Source organism: Heteronotia binoei, chromosome 7, assembly GCF_032191835.1.
Source record: "Heteronotia binoei isolate CCM8104 ecotype False Entrance Well chromosome 7, APGP_CSIRO_Hbin_v1, whole genome shotgun sequence".
Lineage (NCBI taxonomy): Eukaryota > Metazoa > Chordata > Lepidosauria > Squamata > Gekkonidae > Heteronotia > Heteronotia binoei.
Genome location: NC_083229.1, coordinates 56,760,107 through 56,780,920, shown reverse-complemented (window position 1 = coordinate 56,780,920; position 20,814 = coordinate 56,760,107). Strand labels below are relative to the sequence as shown.

Sequence of the window (20,814 nt, the reverse complement as noted above, 5' to 3'; positions counted from 1 at the left end):
GGGACACTGGTTTACATCCTTGCTTTTCTATGGCATTTAAACAGTGAAATCACTAGGATATTATTTTTGAGAATGATGGTGGGTTAAGATGTGTTTTGAGTAAGCATTTAGACACCTGTCAAAATAACAACTTGCCACTTCCTAGCTCAATTCATATTTTAAACGGTTCTCCAGTGCTTGATGGAGAATGTGACAGAGGTAGCCATAAGACTGGTTCTAATGAAAAATCTCCCACCCTGGGGAGTGATGTATTCACTTTGTAAAAGGTGTATCACCTTTGAGTGAAAACAATTAAGGAAAACAACAAGGCATCTTTTAACAATAATGAAGGGCAGTTATGTTAATCATTGTTAACTTATAATATTCATTTTATAGCTTATAAAAGGAATTAGACACACACATAAAGGATAGATCTATGATAACCAAAGTTATTCAGAAGCAGCAGAACAAAGTTTGAGTCCAGTGGTACCTTTAAGACCAGCAAAGTTTTATTCAAGGTATAAGCTTTCATGTGCATGCACACTTCTTCAAAAACAATGAAATGGAAATTACAGTCCATGCGGTAATTTCCATTTTATTGTATCTGAAAAAGTGTGTGTACACATGAAAGCTTATACCTTGAATAAAACTTTGTTGGTCTTAAAGGTGCCACTGGACTCAAACTTTGTTCTGCTGCCTCATATCAACATGAAGCTTATCACTTGAAGCTTATTCAGAAGCAGTATGCCTCTCCTTGGGATGCCTGTCACTATCATACCTATAGAGTGGTGGACTAAATGGACCTGACGCATGATCCAAGGAAGAGGCTCCTTACAAGTTGTTACTAAGGTGTCATCAACACCTCAAAAGTGAACAAACTTCACCATTCTGGCCTGGTACTAAATGTTACATTCAGAAGTATGACAGCAGCTGTAACATATCTGTTCCTTGGTAAGAGTGGACATGAAAAATTGTAAATTGAGCAACACACAATCACTGTCATTCAGACATTTACAAGAAGCTGTTCACAGCAAGCAGTAGGATTGCTCATGAGCTTCACCCAAACCAGCAGCCCTGCACTCATTTGGGAGGGATTTAATGTCACCCTTACCATCAGAGTTCAAAAACCCAACAAGATTTCTGTGGATAAAGTATATTTTATATCACTTTAGTAACTTTATAGTATGAATGTGCTGCTATAAAATTGCAAAGATTTGCTTCTAACATAAGCAAGATTTTTTTTTAAAAAAATTGTTCAACAGAAGCTTCCTTAAAAAAAAAAAAAGCACAGGAATTGAAATATCATTGGATTGATAGCCAGTGTGGTAGAGTGGCTTGACAAGGACTTGGGAGACCCTGGCTCACTCCACTATGAAATTCACTAGTTAGCACTGGGCCATCTCTCTAATCCTCTCCCTGCTTCATGTGATAAGGTGAGAACCACACACAGCTCCCTGAAGTTCTTGGAGGAAGAGCAGTATAAAAATGTGAGCAATCACAATTGCACATACATAGATTAGCTGGCTCATAATTATTCCCCTCATGTTACTGTTTTAGTAAAGCCTTAAGCAGGTTTTAGTAAAGCCTTAAATAAATAATCAGTAGTTGAGTATTGCAATACTATTATTGTGTTTTAAAGTGGTTCAGTTAGTTATAAATGTCCACATATTTTCTATTTTGCCTCCTCTACTGCCTTGCTGTCCTCTATTACTCATTGAGACATTCAGGGTGAATGGCTATGTGACTGGGATTTTACCCTGGCAGCCAATTTGGAGGCCAGAAAGCAGTGGGCTTTTCATTCTTCAGCCAAATGCACTGCGAGTTTTATTATGGTAGAATTTAAGTATGTCTAATCATTTTTCCTGTAGATCATCAGGTGCTGATATCTGGCAATGGTTTACAATTCCAGCAAACTGCTTCTTTGCATATTCCCTTTGTGGTTATTTATAGTACAAAAATATATGTTAGCAAACTTTCTGTTGTCTCTACTAATTTCTGTTGAGATGTCCACTGGCAAAAGAGTCATAAAATAATGTGCAAAAAATATGATGTTGGATATATATTTAGTAACACTTCTTTTGAGATAAAAAGGGTTTTTTTCCTTTCAACTGGGAAAAATTTATGTTGAAGCAAAATTAAGAAATATAATCTATGCTAAATAATCGTAAGCAATTTTGTAATGGAAATCTTTAAATTAGCTGAGGTGAAGTGATTAAAATGCTTCGCTTATCAGCAGATCCAATCAATTTTTGTAGATAATTGAACTTAGGCCAAAATTATTAAGTTCATTGAAGTCTCATTGAAGCATAAATATTGCCAATTGGTATTCCAACATGCCTTCCTCTTATTCGTTAGAGATAAGTCAATAAACCAAGTCATTTGCAAAAACAGGTTAATTTAATTGTAAGAGAACTCATTATCCACATTATCATACAGTTTTCTACAAATTCCAAAGTATTGATGTTTTCAAAGTTTAACTCTTGATACCTTAAACATACCTTAAAAGTAGGGTTGCCAAGTCCAATTCAAGAAATATCTGTGGACTTTGGGGGTGGAGCCAGGAGACATTGGGGCAGAGCCAGGAGCAAGTGCGTGACAAGCATAATTGAACTCCAAGGGAGTTCTGGCCATCACATTTAAAAGAACCGCACACCTTTTTAAATGTCTTCCTTCCATAGGAAATAATGAAGGATAGGGGCACCTTCTTTTGGGGCTCATAGAATGGGACCCCCGGTCCAATCGTTTTGAAACTTGGGAGATACTTTGGGGAGAGTCACTAGATACTGTACTGTAGTAGTAGTAGTTCTTTATTCATGGTCATCTGACCAGCTCAATACAAACAAAAACAAAATCATAAAAACAAACCCATCACCTCTTACACAAAATTCCTGACTCCTACTATTACACATATTGTTAAAACTCATAACCAAGATTAACATTCTCAATTTCCCTCCTTTCCAACTGAGCAGCATAACAAAAACGGGCAATCTTAGATGAAACATCAGAATGAGCGTCAGACAGGAGGAAGGCAATTTGCTCATCCTCCTGCCTGCCCGCCAAGGACCCAAGAATCGGAGAGATTAATCTTGCCCTCAAGTCATTGTAATTAGGGCAGTGCAAAATGATGTGGAGAGTTGTTTCAACCTCATTGCAATTGCAGGGGCACAATCTTTCCAGATATGGGTACCCAGCGTAACGTCCCAAAAGCACCGAAGAGAAAAGTGCATTGAGTCGTGCTTTTGAGAAAGCTATCCGATATTTTGGGATAGTGATGTTGAAAAGATACCTGGCTGGGGACAGTACTTTGGCTTGCTTCCCTAAGAAAATGTGTGCAGAAAGACTAGCTCTAGCAGATCTCAGTTCAAGCTCCACCAACCTCAGGCGCAGAAGTTCTTTCGCATCCTCAGTTCCATCATTGCTAGGGACTCAGGGGAGAGATCACAGAGTCTAAAATGATCTAGACACCTTTTCTCCCAAGTTCCCACAAAAGAGTCGAAAAAAATCAGATGGGGAAGGCCACCTGGCTTTGAGAGAACCTTCAAGAAGTAACAAAGGGTGTTTAACCACATAGAAGTCTCAATGCTTGGGATGCCAGATTCCAACCTGATGGCAGTGTTTGGCACACAACTGGGAACAAACAGAAGCTTGCGCAGGAGTTTAGTTTGTACTATCTCCAACGGCTTGGTGGTTAAATAAGGGGCAATTTCAGCGCCATAGAGCAACTGGACCCTGGTCTTTGCAGTATGCAACCTTAATGCTGCAGGCAAGAATTTGGCCCCTTGGAGGTATAAAAACGGTAGATGGCATCAGCTGTTCTTTGCGCAGATTGTGCAACATAGTTCTTATGTGCCAAACGCTTACCCTGATAATGAAAAATCACCCCCAGGTATTTAATAATTTTTACTTGCTCAATGGGTTTACCATTTGGAAACCAACAATGAGCCTTGAAACGTTTGGCGAAAACTAAAACCTTGGTTTTATCTAGATTAATTTCCAACTTTTCCTGCAGACTGGTCTGGGTTAGATGGCGAAGGGCCCTTCGCATACCAATCTGCGTCCTGGATAGTATAAGCACGTCATCAGCATACGCCAGAACTGGAATATGCCGATCGGCGAGCTTGGGAGGATGTAAAGCCAAATCATTAAAGGAAGTTAGAAGTGAATTTATGTACAATTTATAGTCTGTAGGGTGTTTTGCAGAGCTGGGTACCAAGATTGGTGGATGAAAATGCCTTCTTCCTTTCTGTTAAAATTGTGCTCGTGTTTGTAAATCTCAATAGCTTCTCTGTTCAGGCGGGTATGATAATGTGAGACCGTAGAAAGGACTTCAGTTCTTTCAAAGTGGATGACGTGGTCTTCTTGAACTGCATGTTTAGCTACAGCTGATTTTTCTGGCTGAACAAGCGACAGTGTCTCTTGTGTTCGGTGAGACGGGTGTTGATACTGCGTTGGATAGTGCCAATGTAGACTGCACCACAGGAGCAGGGTATTTTGTAGACTCCAGGGGTTGAAAGTAGATCTCTCATATCTTTGGCCGAGCACAGCATGTGGCGGATCTGTTGTGTGGGCTTGAAGACTGTGTCAACATTGTGGCATTTGAGAATTTTGCCAATGCGGTCGGTGACAGATTTTATGTAGGGCAGGAAGGCTGTACCTACATTTGTGTGTGGCTCGGGATTTGGTGTGGATGGTCTCCTGGGATGGAGGGCTCTTCTAATTTCTTGTTGGGAGTATCCATTGGCCTGCAGTGACTGTTTGAGGTGGTGTAGTTCCTGTTGGAGTTGGCTTGGTTCACAGATGCGTGATGCACGGTGGATGAGGGTTTTTACAACTGTACGTTTTTGGCGAGGATGATGATTGGAATTCTTATTTAGATAGTGGTTGGTGTGTGTGGGTTTCCTGAATACAGTGTGGCCGAGTTTTCCGTCATCTTTCCTGGTAATGAGGCGTCAAGAAAGGCAAGTTGACCATTGTTTTCTTTCTCCACGGTGAACTGGATACGGGGATGGACTGAATTCAGATGAAGGAGAAAGTTATTCAAAGCAGCCTCTCCATGACTCCAGATAAATTGCAGAAAGTCACAGAACAACCAGTACATTCCACAGAACAATCAGCACAGTCAACAACCATCTTCCTTATCTCCACACGCCTTCCAACCCTCCCAGCAATTAACACAGAACAATGGTCACATTTAACAGCCAGTTTCCTTATCACTACCCTTCCAGGAAGCTCCACCAAACAATGGGCACATCCACAAACCAATTGCCCTTTCACCACACCCCCTCCAGCCTATAAATAGCAGCTCTCCAGCAGCCCTGGCCCCACTCAATGCACAGCAGCCAAGAAGGTCAGAGTGCCTGCTCCGGCTGCAACGCCACTGAGGATGTTCTCCGCAGCCGAGAACGAAACGTCTGGAAGGAAAACTTTCTCCAGTAGAACATGGCACTTGAGCCAGAAAGATTCTACAAACCCTAATGATGTTACCAGCCGTGAAAACCTGAAATCTTTGTTGTATCATACTTAATACAAAATTAGACATCCCTTGAAAATAAGCCCTAGTGTGTCTTCTTGAGAAAAAATAAATATAAGACAGTGTCTTATTTTCAGGGAAACACGGTACCTTTCCTGCTGCCTTTTCAATTTGCCCTGTGGAGAGTCTGAAATTTCTAAAGCCTATTTCTGCTTGGTGAGTGATCACTAGTCAGGAGGGGGGCAACTGAAAAGAAAAGGCAAAGGGAGTGCATTTAAGGAGGGAGTGCATTTAAAAAATACCATTATAGATTAATGTGTCTGGAAGAGCAAGATTTTTTGTTGGTCTTTGCTTCCCCATTGAATGTTATGACAAAGTGAAGTTAACACACTGGGTAGAAACTGGGTTAGAATAGCACCCATTAACAAACTAGAACTTGTTTTGGGAAGCCTGCGTTCTAATATGAACTAAACCAGAATTAAATCATAGAAATGTTAATAAGCTGTAGTTTGTGATGTTTGGATGCAGACTGTGACATTTGTCCCTATGGTACCAGCACTTCTAAGGTCTGGTTCATGCCAACAAGACACAACTTGGTGGCTGTTTAAAATGCCATCATATGATGCCTGCTGGTGTTCTACCTTGCAGATCCTGTGTTGTTCATGGCACCATTGTTCAACAGACCTTTACAGCAGGCATTTTAAGTAAGCACCATGTTGCAGATTGGTTATGTACATTCATTTTTATAGACAGTTGCATCAACCACTTTTAATATAATGAAATTGCTATGTATTGATCCCCACCCCTCTGCTTTTCAATGGCTGTAAAGTGGCCATAAGTGATGCTTCAACATTGGGCATGATTGTAGTCTACCATGCACAATAGAAATGAGCTGAGCATTATCATTTAGGCAGTAGAACAAAAGAGTAAATTTGTAGAAGCCACATGAAAAATGATTGTTGTTTTATTTGGGTGGGGCTGTAGCTCAATAATGGCATGATGTTTTAATGTCTAAAATGCTTTAATATTTGAAATGTTTCAATGTTTGAACATTCATGACCTTTGAGTCCTTGAGCTGTGTGGAAAGGTAGCATAGAGATGTTTTGAATAAACAAACAAAGCATGTGCTTTGCTTGCTGAATGTCCCAGGTTCAGTCCCCAGCATTTCTAGTTTAAAAGGTCAGTTAGTAAGTAGTAAAAGACACCTTCACCATGACCTGAAAGACCCTAGACTGAGCTTCTGCAAGTCAGAGTAGTTAGTGCTGACCTTGATAAACCAAGATCCTGACTCACTGGTATCAGGCAGCTTCATGTATTTAAGTCACCTAATAAGTCCATAGCTGTCAGGAACACAGGTGTCCCACTATACAGCAATAATTTTCATCTAGAACATACTCTTACAAGTTAAAATGAAAGTATATCAGTTATCTGCTACCAAAGTCATTCTCTTCGGAGGCAGTGTAGGTGGTTAACAGAGGGAACGTTTTCTGTAATGGTATCTTAATTAAGGAAATCTTCCCAAATATCTGCTTGGTTCCTAACCATCTGAGTCAAAATGTTCTTATTCAGTTTAGGTTGATTTGTTCATCTTCTATGCATATCTTTGGTCTTAATTTATTTTAGGTATCCTTTTCATAGCCTGCTCCTTCCTTAATTTGGGTTATTTTTATCCTGCTAAGTTTGAATGAAGTTTTGATAGTATTTTGTTTTTGTTCATTACCTTGGAATCATTTGGCTAATTTAATTTATTTATTTAAAAACTATTTTAAATAAATAAATAAATAAAATCAGAAAAAAAACCACTTCAAATACATCTAGTTTCCTCAGGATGTTTTTACATTATTATCATTATTATTACCACCACCACCTTTATTTGTGTTTATTTACAGACATTGCAAAGGACCTAGCACTGTGGGAAGAAGGAAGATTATCAAGAAGTACCAGTAGTCCACAAACTAATTTAGTTGCACTAGATCACCAAGGAAATTTTAAAGTTACACCAAACCAGGATTCTGAACCGCAAGTGCCAGCTCATACTGGGAAAGATATTCAATTCCAGCTTCAAAGAAACAAATCACCACCATTATCCAGTAACAATAGACTGCAGGTCTCCAATGTCACAAACAGTAGGCCTCAATCTCCTAGTGCACAGACTGACAGACCTTCATTGCTGCCAGCTCCAGCAAACAGGTCTGCAACCCTAAATACTTTGTTACAAAGACCTCTATCTCCTAGCAACCAAGGAAATAAGGAAGGAATCATTAGTATGCAAAGAAGCCAGTCTTTAATATCAAAGAACCAACTTGGGAGGACCATCAGCACTCCCTCGGGGCTCCTGCTTGAAACAAGTGGAGACACTCTAGGAAATGTCACTCAAAGAAGCAGTTTATCTGAAGTAAGTTTTTGTTACATTAAATTGTTATTTAATGTTATCCCCTGTTAGTTTTAAAAACTGAATTATGTTTTGTTGCATAGTAAAAAGAGCAGTAATATCAGAATCATTGAGTGTTTGTGTGTGTTTTTCATATGTGTATGTTTCATTAAGCTTGATGGCAGATTTTTTTCAACATTACAAATTCAGTATATCTATATAATGTATAAAATGTATAAAACATTGTTTTGGCTATTAGGTTTGCCATCACTTTGAAAGTTAAGACGTTAAAGAAAAAAGAAATATACTTGCTTCATAAATATAATTCTTACTGTTATACCTTGTTAAGAGAAACATTGTGAAGCTTTTTAACCTACAGCGTCCCAGATGAGTTACGAAGGTAAAGTAGAACTGAGAGAAGTATTTAAGTGCAAAAATAATAATACAGCTCAGGGAGCTGAAATAAAAACTAAGGATAATCTGTATTGGAAAATCAAACTGGGAGGTGGGTAGATTTTTAATCTGCCACAACTTCCACCTAGTTTTGTTTTGTTGCTCTATCTAATGTGTCTTTGGCATCTTTATTTCCAAGGCAAATAATGACCAGAAAGCTGTCCCCATCCTTCCATTTTTGGAGAAGCAGTATCTTACCAAATTGGGGCTTGCAAAAAGAATGTACAAAATCAGTCCTTTTAACCCTTGGTTTCAAATAGGACAGGGGTGGCCAATGGTAGCTCTCCAGATGTTTTTTACCTACAACTCTCATCAGCCCCAGCCATCAGCCATGCTGGCTGGGGCTGATCGGAGTTGTAGGCAAAAAAAAAAAAAATCTGGAGAGCTACCATTGGCCACCCCTGAAATAGGATATCTAGAAATTCTCTGCTGCTCAAGATCATATACTGTGAACTTTGAGGGTAGAAAAAGAAAGGAATGTACCAAGGGGTAAATGTGGTTGGAATGTGCTTTATTTGAGAATGTGATCAATCAGTTTGTGATGTAGCTTTTGTTTTGAAGGAGGGAACATGGGCAACCCTTGGTTTCATCAGTGGTCAGTAATTCACTTCAAAATGCTATTCTGTAATAAATAAGAGCCCTGTCCTGGATAGCCCATGCTATCCCAATCTTGTGAGATCTCAGACACTAAGTAGGGTTGGCTGTGGCTAGTAATTGTGTGGGAGACCATGAAGGAATACCAGGGTCATGACACAGAGGCAGGCAATGACAAAACACTTCTGAATGTCTCTTGCCGTGAGAACCTTTTGGGGTCATCATAAGTCAGCTGTGACGATGGCACTTTCCGCTACCATAATAAATAAGCAGTATTTGAACAATGAACTCTGGAATATTTTCTGCCGTTTTTTTTTTTCTTATTCATATTAGAGGCCTTCCCATGCCAAATAGAAGAATTCTAATAAATGCAATACTTTCTCCTTTTCCTTACTTGAGAGACTGTACAACAAACAGGCATTTTTAAACAGGCATAGAGCAACTCTCAAATTGGCTAAGATTAACATGTCAGCTGTGAAGTTCTTTTTTGTAAAAAGTCCAAGATTTTCATTTTGTGATCCTGTATAAAAGAATTATAAGTTGCCTGGTGATCTAAGTTCTTGTACACATGCCTACAGTTATGCTGGCATGGAAAATCCTGCACAGAATTTGCAGGTGTGTTGCATTACCAGCTCAGCTCAAATTCTAACCAAGCAACATAACAGTGATAAATGTTTTTGTTATCACTACAAAATGAATAAATCAAGGATTTTAAATCCTTTCCTATGTGAACTTATACACATTTAGTCTTCTAGACCTGCAAATCTTTCTTTAAGCACAGTCTCAATTGAGACAAATAGGTCAGAGGATTAGGTCATTAGTGTTTCCATCAGTGTTTTATGAAGTGTGACATCTGAAAACCCAAACTGCTCTCTCTCTCTCTCTCTTTCGTTTGAGGCCTGTGATTGTTCTTATCAACCTGATGCTGAGGAGTTCCAGTCTTTGTGTTTTTTTCCCCCGCTGCTGCATTTTTGCTGTTAGGAATAGAACATATTGGAATCTGTTTTTTTTTTTTTTTTACCACAAACTGCCTAAGGGTTCAAGCAATCTTACACTAAATAAGGTAAAGAAAGATAAGAATCCAAAGACCAAGTTCAAGAAACCACTGTAATTAGGGATGTTCACACATCTGCCAGTTCTGTTTACTTCCTATTCAACAGTGATGCTCAAGCAACCAATAACTGAGGAGCTGATCAACTGTTTGTAATTTTATAATATTATTGCAGCCATCAGAATGTGGCTCGCAGCGGATAGAGTACAGTTGGGAATTGGCTTCTGATTTCCTGCCAGGGAAAAATTTTAGTGAGGGAGGGGAATCAGGACCCACGCCCATTTGATGAGCTGGAAGTAGGTTCTTCTGATCATCCATCCTGAAAACTGCAGCTTCTCAGACTTGCTGAGATACAGCAATTTTGGGTCAGAAGTCCAGCTATTGGCTTGGGCTGCAGAGAAAAAGTCCTTTTCCTCTCTGTTTTGCAATGCAGATATCAAAAACATTGCTTCTGTTCCTGGTCAACCCAGCTTGGAGGGAAGGGAAGAGCTCCTTTTTACAATTTCACTGTGCAGCTATTTTGCTGTGTATCTATTTGCCAATCAGCTGTGAGCTGGCTTCTGATCAACAAGCAAATTTAGTGTTCAGCAGCTGTTTAGGTTGCTCAGTGCAATCTGAAGATATTCCTGATTAGCTCACAGTCTGATCATGAATGTCAAACAAGTTGCCAAACAGGCTTGCAGAGAAGTTCACAGCATCACTAACTGTAACATTATAGAACAATTTGTTCTTGCAATATCACTGTGAGAAGAATGATTATAATGTCACCCACTTCAGGAGAAGGTATTGTGACTTGGCTTGGCTGTCTTTTCCCATTTTATTTTATCATAATATGCCTAATTTTATACATAGTGCTTGCCAGGTTAGACCCAATCATTTGATTTACAGGAGTAGAATGGTTAGTGGAGACCTTGCTCTTCTGCTGCTTTCATCCTAGAGCCTGAAAGTTCAATTGTGAGTGACTTCCACACATACTGTTAGCTCTTTTCACAGGATATCCTGGCATCAGCTTCAGTATCTCCAACTTCACGGATTTCCAGTTGCTCAGTCCAGCAGTGAATCCATAGAAAAGACCAGTGCAGTATCCCCACTACTCCATCTTGTGCCTCTTCCTACAAAAGCATTAGAATCAATTGAAGTTTTACACCTCTTAGTTCCAAAGGATGTGAAACATCACAGTGAAGACCTGTGTGATCTTTTGCTTCTAGCCCTGAAAGAAATAGTTTTTTGATGCATTTTAAAAATTATCTTGAAACCCAAATTTGTAACTATTAAAAACATAAAAAGAATTAAATGAAATGAAATCTAGGGTTCATGACCGTAGTGGTGCTGAAGCTGCTTTAGACATTTTTTTAACAAATATTTTTTTTTCTTGAAGGTGATATTAATTCCTTGTAAGACTTTACTTTTGAAAATAGAGTGTCAAATGTTTGATGTGAACAGGCTGTGCCAATATTAGTTTCTACCCTTTTGTATTGGGAAGAAGAGTTGGGTGAGCCATGCAAACTTAAATAATATGCTTAATTGACAAAAGTTTATTTCATAAAAGGAACTGTAGTTTCACTTATTGTCTGAATCCTAAACAAACAACAATATCCAGGAACCCACCCCCTTGTGAATCCTGAGTTAAAATCCCAACAGAATTAAAATTAAATCAGTACTTCTTTATGTGAAATGGCTTCCCTGGTTTGAAAGCAATTTAAAGGCTGTGGGATATACTTTGCTATGAAAGTTTTACATTCTTATGGTTTATTTCAACTGATTTTAGTGTGGCTTTCCCTCAAAGACCTCTGGGGAATTTCAGCTTACAGTCTACTTACATGTGCAGGTCTGCATTGTTTTAATTGCCCTTGATCTTTTCTAAGCCAATTCCCTCAAGAGGTGAAACAAGGGCCTATCTGTAGGGAAACAAGGGCCCTGGTGCCTGTCTGTAGGGAAGTCCCAGGCCTCGGTGCCCACTTTGCCTCTCTGGAAGGGAAATGGCAGGTAAAGGAAGAAGATGGCTAAAATAATTCTTGATAACTTGGGTGCACATTTTAAAATTATTTGGAAAGTCTTTAATTGCGTAATTGGTTTATTTAATTAATCTCTCATTTTACTCTCAATTACATCTCATCTACTTCTGACAGGATGAATTTTTACACCAACTTCAACTTGTCCACCAGCCATGGATTTTGCCAAGTGATACTGAAAGTGAAGGAGTAGCAGCAGATCAAGATAAACGTGAGCTATTACTGCTTCTCTGTAAGAAAGTGACGGTGGGGTCAGAGAATAGACACTCTTTTTGACAAGGGAGAGGGTGGAGTGGTGCATTCACACTACACTAAATAATGCATATTACATCCAGATTTTTGCTATTCTTACATAGTAAAATCCAGATGTAAAACATTATATAGTGTAGGGTGAACACACCAGAGGGCTTTGCTGGAACATCTATCAAAGTGCCTCCCCTTATAGATAAGACCTCAACAGAGTAGTGCAAGAGGTCAGAGCTGCCAGAAAACACTTTCTCAGTGGGGAATGAGGAGACACTGTATGCTCATACCTTGAATCCCATGAATTTTAAAAGTGATTTCCAACTCTAAGAGAGAGCTTTCCCAGTAGTAAATACAGTGCACAATCCTGTGGCTGGCATAGGCTTCACATGACAACTATCCATGGATAGGGAGCCGGCACTACATTTTCTGCTATTTTTTGCATATATATTTTTTAATTCTGCTGCTCATAACCAAGAGAATGATACACCCCTCATTAGGCATCAGAATCCAGGTAGGTAATTTAAATGATTGAACCATATCATTAACAGTTATTCTGTAACATCATTATTCTACAGTGCCCTGGAGTGGCACCTAGGGATGCACAATGCTAAGTCCCCACAAAGCCCTGATGCACAATGCTAAGTCCCCACTGATTAGCTAGGGAGGCAGCTCCCTAAAGGGGATCTCCTGTACATCAGGTGCTCATTCATATTTCTTCTCCCCCCCCCCCCCCCACAGCAGTTCCCAGCCAGCATCAGGAATCTCTAAGCATCAGCGCTGCTGTTACAAGGGTGAGCAGAGTGCCTCAGACTCAGCTGATTTCCCTTTGGGGAAATTGATACCTTGCGCCTGAGTCCTCAAGGAGTTGGGACTGTCAGCGGCTTTGGGCCACATAGTGTGGCTCCAAGGGGCTGTATGTCATGCAGTGTGTGCCCATGTTGGAAACAACTCTTGCAGCAGAAAAAAAAAGCGTATTGTACAATGCCATCAAGGGTGCTGATACAATAAATATTATAAAGAGGTGAAGGACCTAAAAAACTAAGACAAGTAGCATGCAATAATTTATTACCATGCGCTAAGACTCAAACCAATTATATATGGCTATGTGGCAAACATAAATAATCTTGCTGGATGTATGAATTGTTCTGACAGTTTGGGGTTTTCTTTTCAGTAGTTTGTAATCTGTCAGGGTGAAAATGTGTGTCATTTCCTAACCTATTTTAGACTTTATGGATGCAGAACAGGCTGTTTAACCAGGTACTCAGAGCATCTTATATAATGAATTGAAATAATTTAAATAAGACCTCTTAAAGTGATAAATGTTAGGTTTCAGGAGAAAGTAGAACTAGCTTCGGAATGCTATTTAGTAATAAAACCCAAATAAAGACTTTATAAAATTATTACATTCTTGCTTGTGTTTGAGTGACCAAACTATAGTCTAAACTTTAAAAAGCCAGTTCAATTCTAACATGCAGTGTTTTAGAAAAAAACTATACAAAGTAGGCTGGATCCTATGTTTTCTTTTAACCACCACAAGAAGCCTTCCATTAGAGGCTCTACAGGTCAAGAAGCAAGAGGAGTGATTTGGCTCATTTCCTCCTCACTTCAGCCATTTGTTTTTCTTGGGTTTTAGTCCAACTAAGGCTCCTGGCCAACCAATATTATCAGATCTTGGAAGTTAGCATAGTCATCCCTGGTCAGTATTTGGAAGGGAGATAACCAAGGTTTACCAGGGTTGTGATGTTGAGGTAGGCAATGACAAACCATCTCCTAATGTTTCTTGCCTTGAAAACCTCACAGGGTGCCATAAGTCGGATATTAATGACTGCAAAAAAAAAAGTTTCCCAGCCCCTGGAATGAATTAAAATATTGAAATTTATTAATATTCAGGTTTCTTCATTATTCTGGCTTTGGAATTTATGTAGGTCAGAGGACAAGAAACAGAGGAGGAGACAATAACTGACATGCAAACATTCTTCCATCTCTAAATTTACTGTGTCATGCCAGTGATGGATGAGTTTGCTGCTGCCTGTCAGTATACGTGGAGGAGTGGTGCTGGCTGATAATGTCTCCCCTTGCTACTGCCTCTCTTGCAGTTTGGATATACTTTCAATCATGTCAAGGTGCTATGCCTTGATGCATCCATGGATTACATTTCTTATGGCCCAGTGATGCAAGCATTCTTTTAAGGCATCAAAAACTGTGTCCAGGGCACCAGGAAAACGTGTGTGGGGGAGAGACTCTTGGCCTATACTTCCTTCCCTGTCTAGTACTGGCATAAGCCTGTGCCCCTGCCCACACATTAAACTGAGTGAAAGTAAAAGGAGATAAAACACGATTTTAAAAACTGAATTGTAACAAAAATAATAAACATTTATAAACATTTGCTACAAATGCTCATTGACGAAAATAACTTAAATAAATTCACCCCATTGAACTGTAACTACAAAATCTGCTTCTTGCATTGGATATGAAAGCTGTTTGCTTTAGCTTGAATCTGTGACATAAAAGGCAGGGAAGGGTAAAAACACTGTAATTATAAATAATGGTTACCTTCTTGCAAAGGTTGTAAGGCTGCAACAAACTTGCATCTTGTTTTAAAACCTATATATCAATTTTCAGACTTCCTTCTCTCTACTGTTGAAAGTAGTCTGCTCTTTGTATGGTTGTAACCATAGGAGGAGAACAAAAATGGTTTGATCTAAGTAATATTGTACAGTATGTGACATCTGAGAATGGTAAATTGGTTAAAGAAATAAGTCTTTAAAAAATAATTATATGGGGTAATAGCAGCCATCTGGTTTTGGAATGCAGTTGCTGTAGCCAAGCACACAAGTGAAGGGCAACTCCTGGAAAATGCAAGCTGCCAACACCCAGGTGTTGAAATGTCTGTAAAGTGGAGAGCCAGTAAAAGGCCTGGCAACGTTTCTATGCCAGTTTTCAGTGCACACTGCAGGTAGAGGACCCAGCCATCTAAAGGCCAGTCCAAATTATTTTTTTCATTCTAGAGAAAATTAATAAATGATTTGCAAACCTACACAGATGTGTGTGTGTGTGTGTGTGTGTGTGTGTGTGAGAGAGAGAGAGAGAGATTTAGTGGTGAGAATGAAAGTTTATAATTTATGAATGTGATCAGAAGAGCTGTAGAATTAATCTTCACGATAGCAACAGGTGTTCTTTGGCTCAGCTTTTAATAAATTATATGCAGCTAACAGTTACTACGTTCTTTGACTTCTTCAAGAAAATAGCAGCCCAGGTGTAAAGCTGTTAGGAGACAGGATGCAACAGTAGCCTTATGGTTTTTTTATATGCAATGTATAATACCTAATGAATTTGAATGAAATTCTCATAATTACTGTAAAACTATTTGGAAGATTTTATACTTGGAAGTAAATTCTTTGGTGCAAAGAGTGAAAGCGATCATGATATAAAGTGATCTAGTGAAAGCGATCAAGATTTAAATATTACTGATCAGCCTCTGACTGAAAAGTATATTCAGTTTATGGCACAGAGCAAATGAAAATGAAAATACAGACTTGGAATTCTTACAAACTCAAATGTGTTAAAACAATGTAAGGGATATCAAAAGTGTAGTTGTTGAATGTGTTCAGAGAGATCTGGGTTTGAGAGAAGTTTGAAACACCGGTAGCATCAGTAGAAACATTCAGAAGCTCTGCATAAAATCAGCCCCAAATGGGTAAGGGAATGTGGGAGTTCCTGATTCAGATCACCTAATTTGTTCAGAGGCTTGCCTATTTCCTCTACTAATAGACATATAGTTATAGACATCAAATGCCTTTGACACTTGGCAAAGCTGGCTCTGATTCCCATTGGAATCGGTGAATGGTAAAATAGTTATCTGATCCCTACACCATACATTCATCTCAAAACTGTAATATAAAGCATCACAAATAACTGTTAATCCTTCATTTGGACCATAATTTGCACCTTGGCTAATACAGTGCCAAGTAGACTGCCCTTAACGTTTGTAACGCTATAAAATATGCTATGGGACTGCAGAACTTAATAGAGTTGTGATCATTGAGAGTGTGGAGAAACGCCATCTTAGTTGGGAGGGAACATGAAACTGCTAAGCAGGCTTTGGCCTAGCCTCCCTCCAACCCCCCCTCCCTTCCAGAGCCAAACCAGCAACTCTAGGGGGAAAGCCTCCTAGAGCGGCAGGAAGGTTTTTTGTCCTTTGCATTTGAGTTAACCAGGAAGAAAGGCAGTCCTCAGCTGGCGCTCAAAGGAGGAGGTTGTGAGCATGGGGGCTCCTGACTGTGGGATAGGCCTAGTCAGGAAAAGGAGGCTCCCAGGCAGTCAGACCAAGTAAGTCATCCACAAAGCAGGGCAAGTTTAGACCAGGGACAGTAGGATGCGTTTATAACCACCTTTTCTTTGTCATGCTGTTTGCTGTGCGGGTGCTGTGCTAACCTTTTACATGCAACTGTTTTTGTTTTGTTTTGTTCTTCTTTTCTTTTTCTCTTTTAATTAAATATTTTTGCTGTTTTGAATGCTGGCAGTCAAACTCTGTACCACATAGATCCCCAACTGCTTTAGACCACACTGCTTTAAGAAGGGGGCCCCGGGGAAGGGGGAAGGCATGCAGTTGGATAAGGTGCCAATCCTCCAGGGGTTCCCCGAAGAAGTGCTGTGGTCTCTGTGACACCCAAGTACTGGGTGGCAGAGGGCCTTGAGGCCTGGCCTCATAGCTGGAGAGGGGGATTGGGAGTCCTGTTCCTCTCAATCTGAACCCCTAGACTGAGCAGGTGGTGGCAGCGAGCCCAAGTGGCCGGAGGAGAAATAGCTCCCTCCAGGAGTTGGCGACTCAATAGGGAGTTGACGGGACCGGGTCTGAAGGCAGAATCGGGCCGGTTCCGTCACAGAGAGAATATTCTGCATTAGTTGTGAAAGAAAATGAGAGTTGTGTTAAATATATTCCAGGTGGGCTTTACTTCATCAGACTTGTCAATTGTAGAACACTTTTTTACCAGTTCTCTACAAACATGCTCTGAGCATAGCCTGTATACATTTGTTCAAGGTTAACCGTTTATTTTCAAGTCTGATCCTGTTGTACTGGTACTATTATTCCAAAACTGTCTTTGTAATATAACTTGGATAATATATGAAATACAAAATTTGGCGGTAAATCTGTAGAAATGCAACTGTAAGAAACTAAGTAAGATTGCAATCCTATTGAAGTTATGGGCTTTGATTGGCATAACTCTGCAATTGGATTGCAATGCAAACTATTTATTTATTTATTTGATTTATATCCCACCTTCCCCACCAAAGCAGGCTCATTTTATTTTAACTGAATATGAAATGGAACTATGAAAGTATGATTTTCCTTTTCAGAGCAGAGATAGCTATTATCTTTGCAAAATATTTTACATAGAGCAGCTCCTGATTTATTCTGGTTCTCACTACTGTGAATATCCTTTGTAGAAACTCCAAGATGAAAACTACTGGAGATATAAATATTTAACTTGTCATGATGACTTTAAAAGCCTCTATTACATTCATGTAAACACTTACATTTTGTTTTCTAGCGGAATATCCTATTTCCTGTATTCTGTGGAATTTTACTTCATTTATAACTTTTATTTATAACAAGTTTAGTAGAGGAGGAATGTTTGGAGATAATCTTAGTTTTGAGCTTTTTTTTTCTTTTGGAAGAATTTATGTTCATAAATATGTTTATGTAGAAATGAGGAAAAATACAAAGCCAATTAGAGAGAAATTTTCAGTAAACCTGATCCTTTTTATTGGTTTGGCTACAAACTATAGTTCTCAAGTAAAGCAGAATGGACAGTGACAGGGTGAACTTTGGACTTTAGTTATGTTCATTTTTTCTTCCACCAGTTAGTAATTTGTGACATTTATTCTTCCCTGAAAGGCAGTTTAGCATAGTAGTTAGTAGGGATGGGCATGAAGTGGTTTACGAAGTAAAGTTCGTGATGAATATTGGGCAGTTCATGATGATACATTTCCAGAAAGACTGTCTCCACTCAATCTAAATGTTTACAAAACTTCAAAGTAATAGTGCAGGGGGTGGAACTTGGAGGGCATGTACATATGGGGGAAATCCCCTGCAACTCTAGTTGGCATAGGATCCATTCTATACAATGTAGCTCACATCCCCTGTGAGTTTGGTACTTGCCTCTTCCTGGAGGCACCTTCTTTGGAGGGAGGCTGTAACTTGGACCCCGTAAATCCAGTGCTCACCAAACATGGAGGTAGAGGAAAGTCAGCCAGAGATCCCCTGTGAGTTTGTGTCTCTAGCATGCTGGGGTGGGGTTACGTTTAGCCCCTAGAAGTTGTGATGGGTCATGGTTTGCAAACTGGGCATGCCACAAACTGAACTACATTTTCCTGGTTTGTGCCCATCCCAAGTAGTTAGTTTGATGGTCTAGGAAAAGGAAGGCACAGGATCAAATCTCCACTCTGCCATGAAGCGTCTTGGGAGACCTTGCACCAGCCTCTCTCAATTTCACAGTGGAAGTACAAAGAACTGTATACACCAAATGGAGCCTTCTTGGAGGAACTGGGAAATGTAAAAATGCAAGTTAGATTTTGAAAAATTCAAAATTGCTCATATTTACATATATGGATAAATATCAAGCATCCTTTTATCTCTTTTGTGTGAGATCCAGTCATCTAACATTGCTTATTCCTAATGTATAGAAATTTGACCTGCTTTGCCTCCCCAGTTGCAGAGCGTCCAAGAGCCAGCAGCTGAAATTCTTGCTTCACCACAAAACATTTTAACCTTCATCTGCAGAGGATGAGCAGAAATCACTGTACTAATGACTTGGGAAGTGAGAACTACTGTTCTAAGGACATAGCGTTTTCCCATAGTAGGGTTTCAGTGACAACAGCTTCATAACAAAGCGTATCACTTCACTCAAGCTACTTTTATATAACCCTTGTTTTTACTACCCATATAGTTAGACTTACTTAAAACAATAAAATGAAATGCCCCCATAAAGGAAGCAAATCCAATCTTTTCATGTTTCTTTAAAGCTAAATTATCTTTTAACTCTTCTTTTTATATATATTTCCCAGGGTTGTGAATGAAATCAATGGAAGATATCAAGAATGGATTCCATAAATACATAACCTGCAAGTGAAGAGTGCTTTTCACTCATTATATATAACAAAAGCTTATTTTTATAAATTGAATACAACTTAGATGGAATTACTGTAATGTGTGGATGCTGAACTGCTAAAAATGCACTGAACCTCACATCTTACTGTGGTACAGTGGCCTTAGGTGAAGGTAGTCACTTTTTAATATATAGTCCGTAATATAATGTATTTTGTTTAACTTCTACCCCTGTTATTTTGGATTGACATTTGATACATTAAACTTTGCTTGGTGAAAAGAAAGTTTCCTCAAAAAATTTATGCATTTTAACTGGGCTAAGGTTTTTTACTCCTTATATTTTTCTAAAGTTGCCTCATTTTTGGATCAATAAATGTTAACATGTTTAGCCATGTCTGCCAGTATGTATGCATAACAATCAGTGAACACAAAACTGGCTGTTCATTTATAATTATAAAAATTGGCTGAGACAATAGAAAGAAAAGAGTGATGTGTGGTCACACAAGTATAATTAACAATAATTAGCACATTATTAAGTTCTAATTAAGTCTTACAAAATAGACTGATAAAATATAATGTGGAATGCAGCATGCATAAACAAAATGTACTAATTTCATATAATATTATTTACCCATATCCTAAATGGCTTATTAAGCAATTGACAATTTATTATATATATGTTGATGTGTTTGAAACAAATTGACTGCTCTATTCTGTGAGTGTGGAATTTATGCAGAGATATCCCATGAAGAAACTACTGGAATTTACTGCATCTGCAGTATTGATTTAACTATTTATTTTGTTAAGCATGGGTTTGGTTTAGTGCCTTTTTTTCTCTTTGATATCCATTTCTCAGCCATAACTGCATAATAAAATTGCCTGCTACCATTATGATAAATATACATTGCCAGTTACTGAAGAAATAAAAATTAACTTCCTATCATATATACCAAGTGTGGCCTTCCTTGTTTTCATTTACTAAGTTAATTGATGTGAGAGTGTAAGAAGAAAATGGAATGTGCTAATTAGTATTTCTTTTGTTACCTGATTGAACATAGGAAGGCCCTTCCAGATTAGTAAAGTGGTGTACATTTCTCTTAGTGCTATATTATATTTTTAGGATATTTCTATGCCACTTCTTCATAGTCGTTAGGAAAGTTTGCAATTCAACACCACTTGTGCACTCCATGGTTGCTATAAGGAAATAGTTATACTTTGATTCATTGCTTTAAAAACAAGGGAGAAAGTGCTGCAAAGAGGCAGAACACCACCACCAAAGAACTAAAAAAGGGGGGGAGCTGTGTGATAACTGGCATTGCTAATGTTCACAAATCCACTTCTCATCTTGTATCTGTTGGTTGACGACTTCTGGCATTGTTAAGACATACAAACTGTAAGAAAGTTTTTTGGCCTTTTTGCGGAGGTATAACCTATAACACTACACAGGAGGGAACTAGAACAAAGTATTCCTTCCAACATTTTTGTCTAATGACAATGAGATATGTTAAAATGCAATTCTTCATTGTATAT

At 38.8% G+C, this 20,814-nt stretch overlaps 1 protein-coding gene across 1 annotated transcript in view; it reads left to right on the top strand.

Annotated features, from left to right (window-relative positions):
* Window positions 1–20,229, top strand: part of C7H8orf34 (chromosome 7 C8orf34 homolog) — a 184,149-nt gene extending 163,920 nt beyond the window's left edge. Inside the window, exons 12-14 of the mRNA XM_060243666.1 lie at window positions 7,339–7,844; window positions 12,048–12,141; window positions 19,245–20,229. Of these exons, the coding sequence (XP_060099649.1) occupies window positions 7,339–7,844; window positions 12,048–12,141; window positions 19,245–19,252 (608 nt within the window). The 3' untranslated portion in view covers window positions 19,253–20,229. The remainder of the gene's footprint in view (window positions 1–7,338; window positions 7,845–12,047; window positions 12,142–19,244) is intronic.
* Window positions 20,230–20,814: the final 585 nt, after the last annotated feature.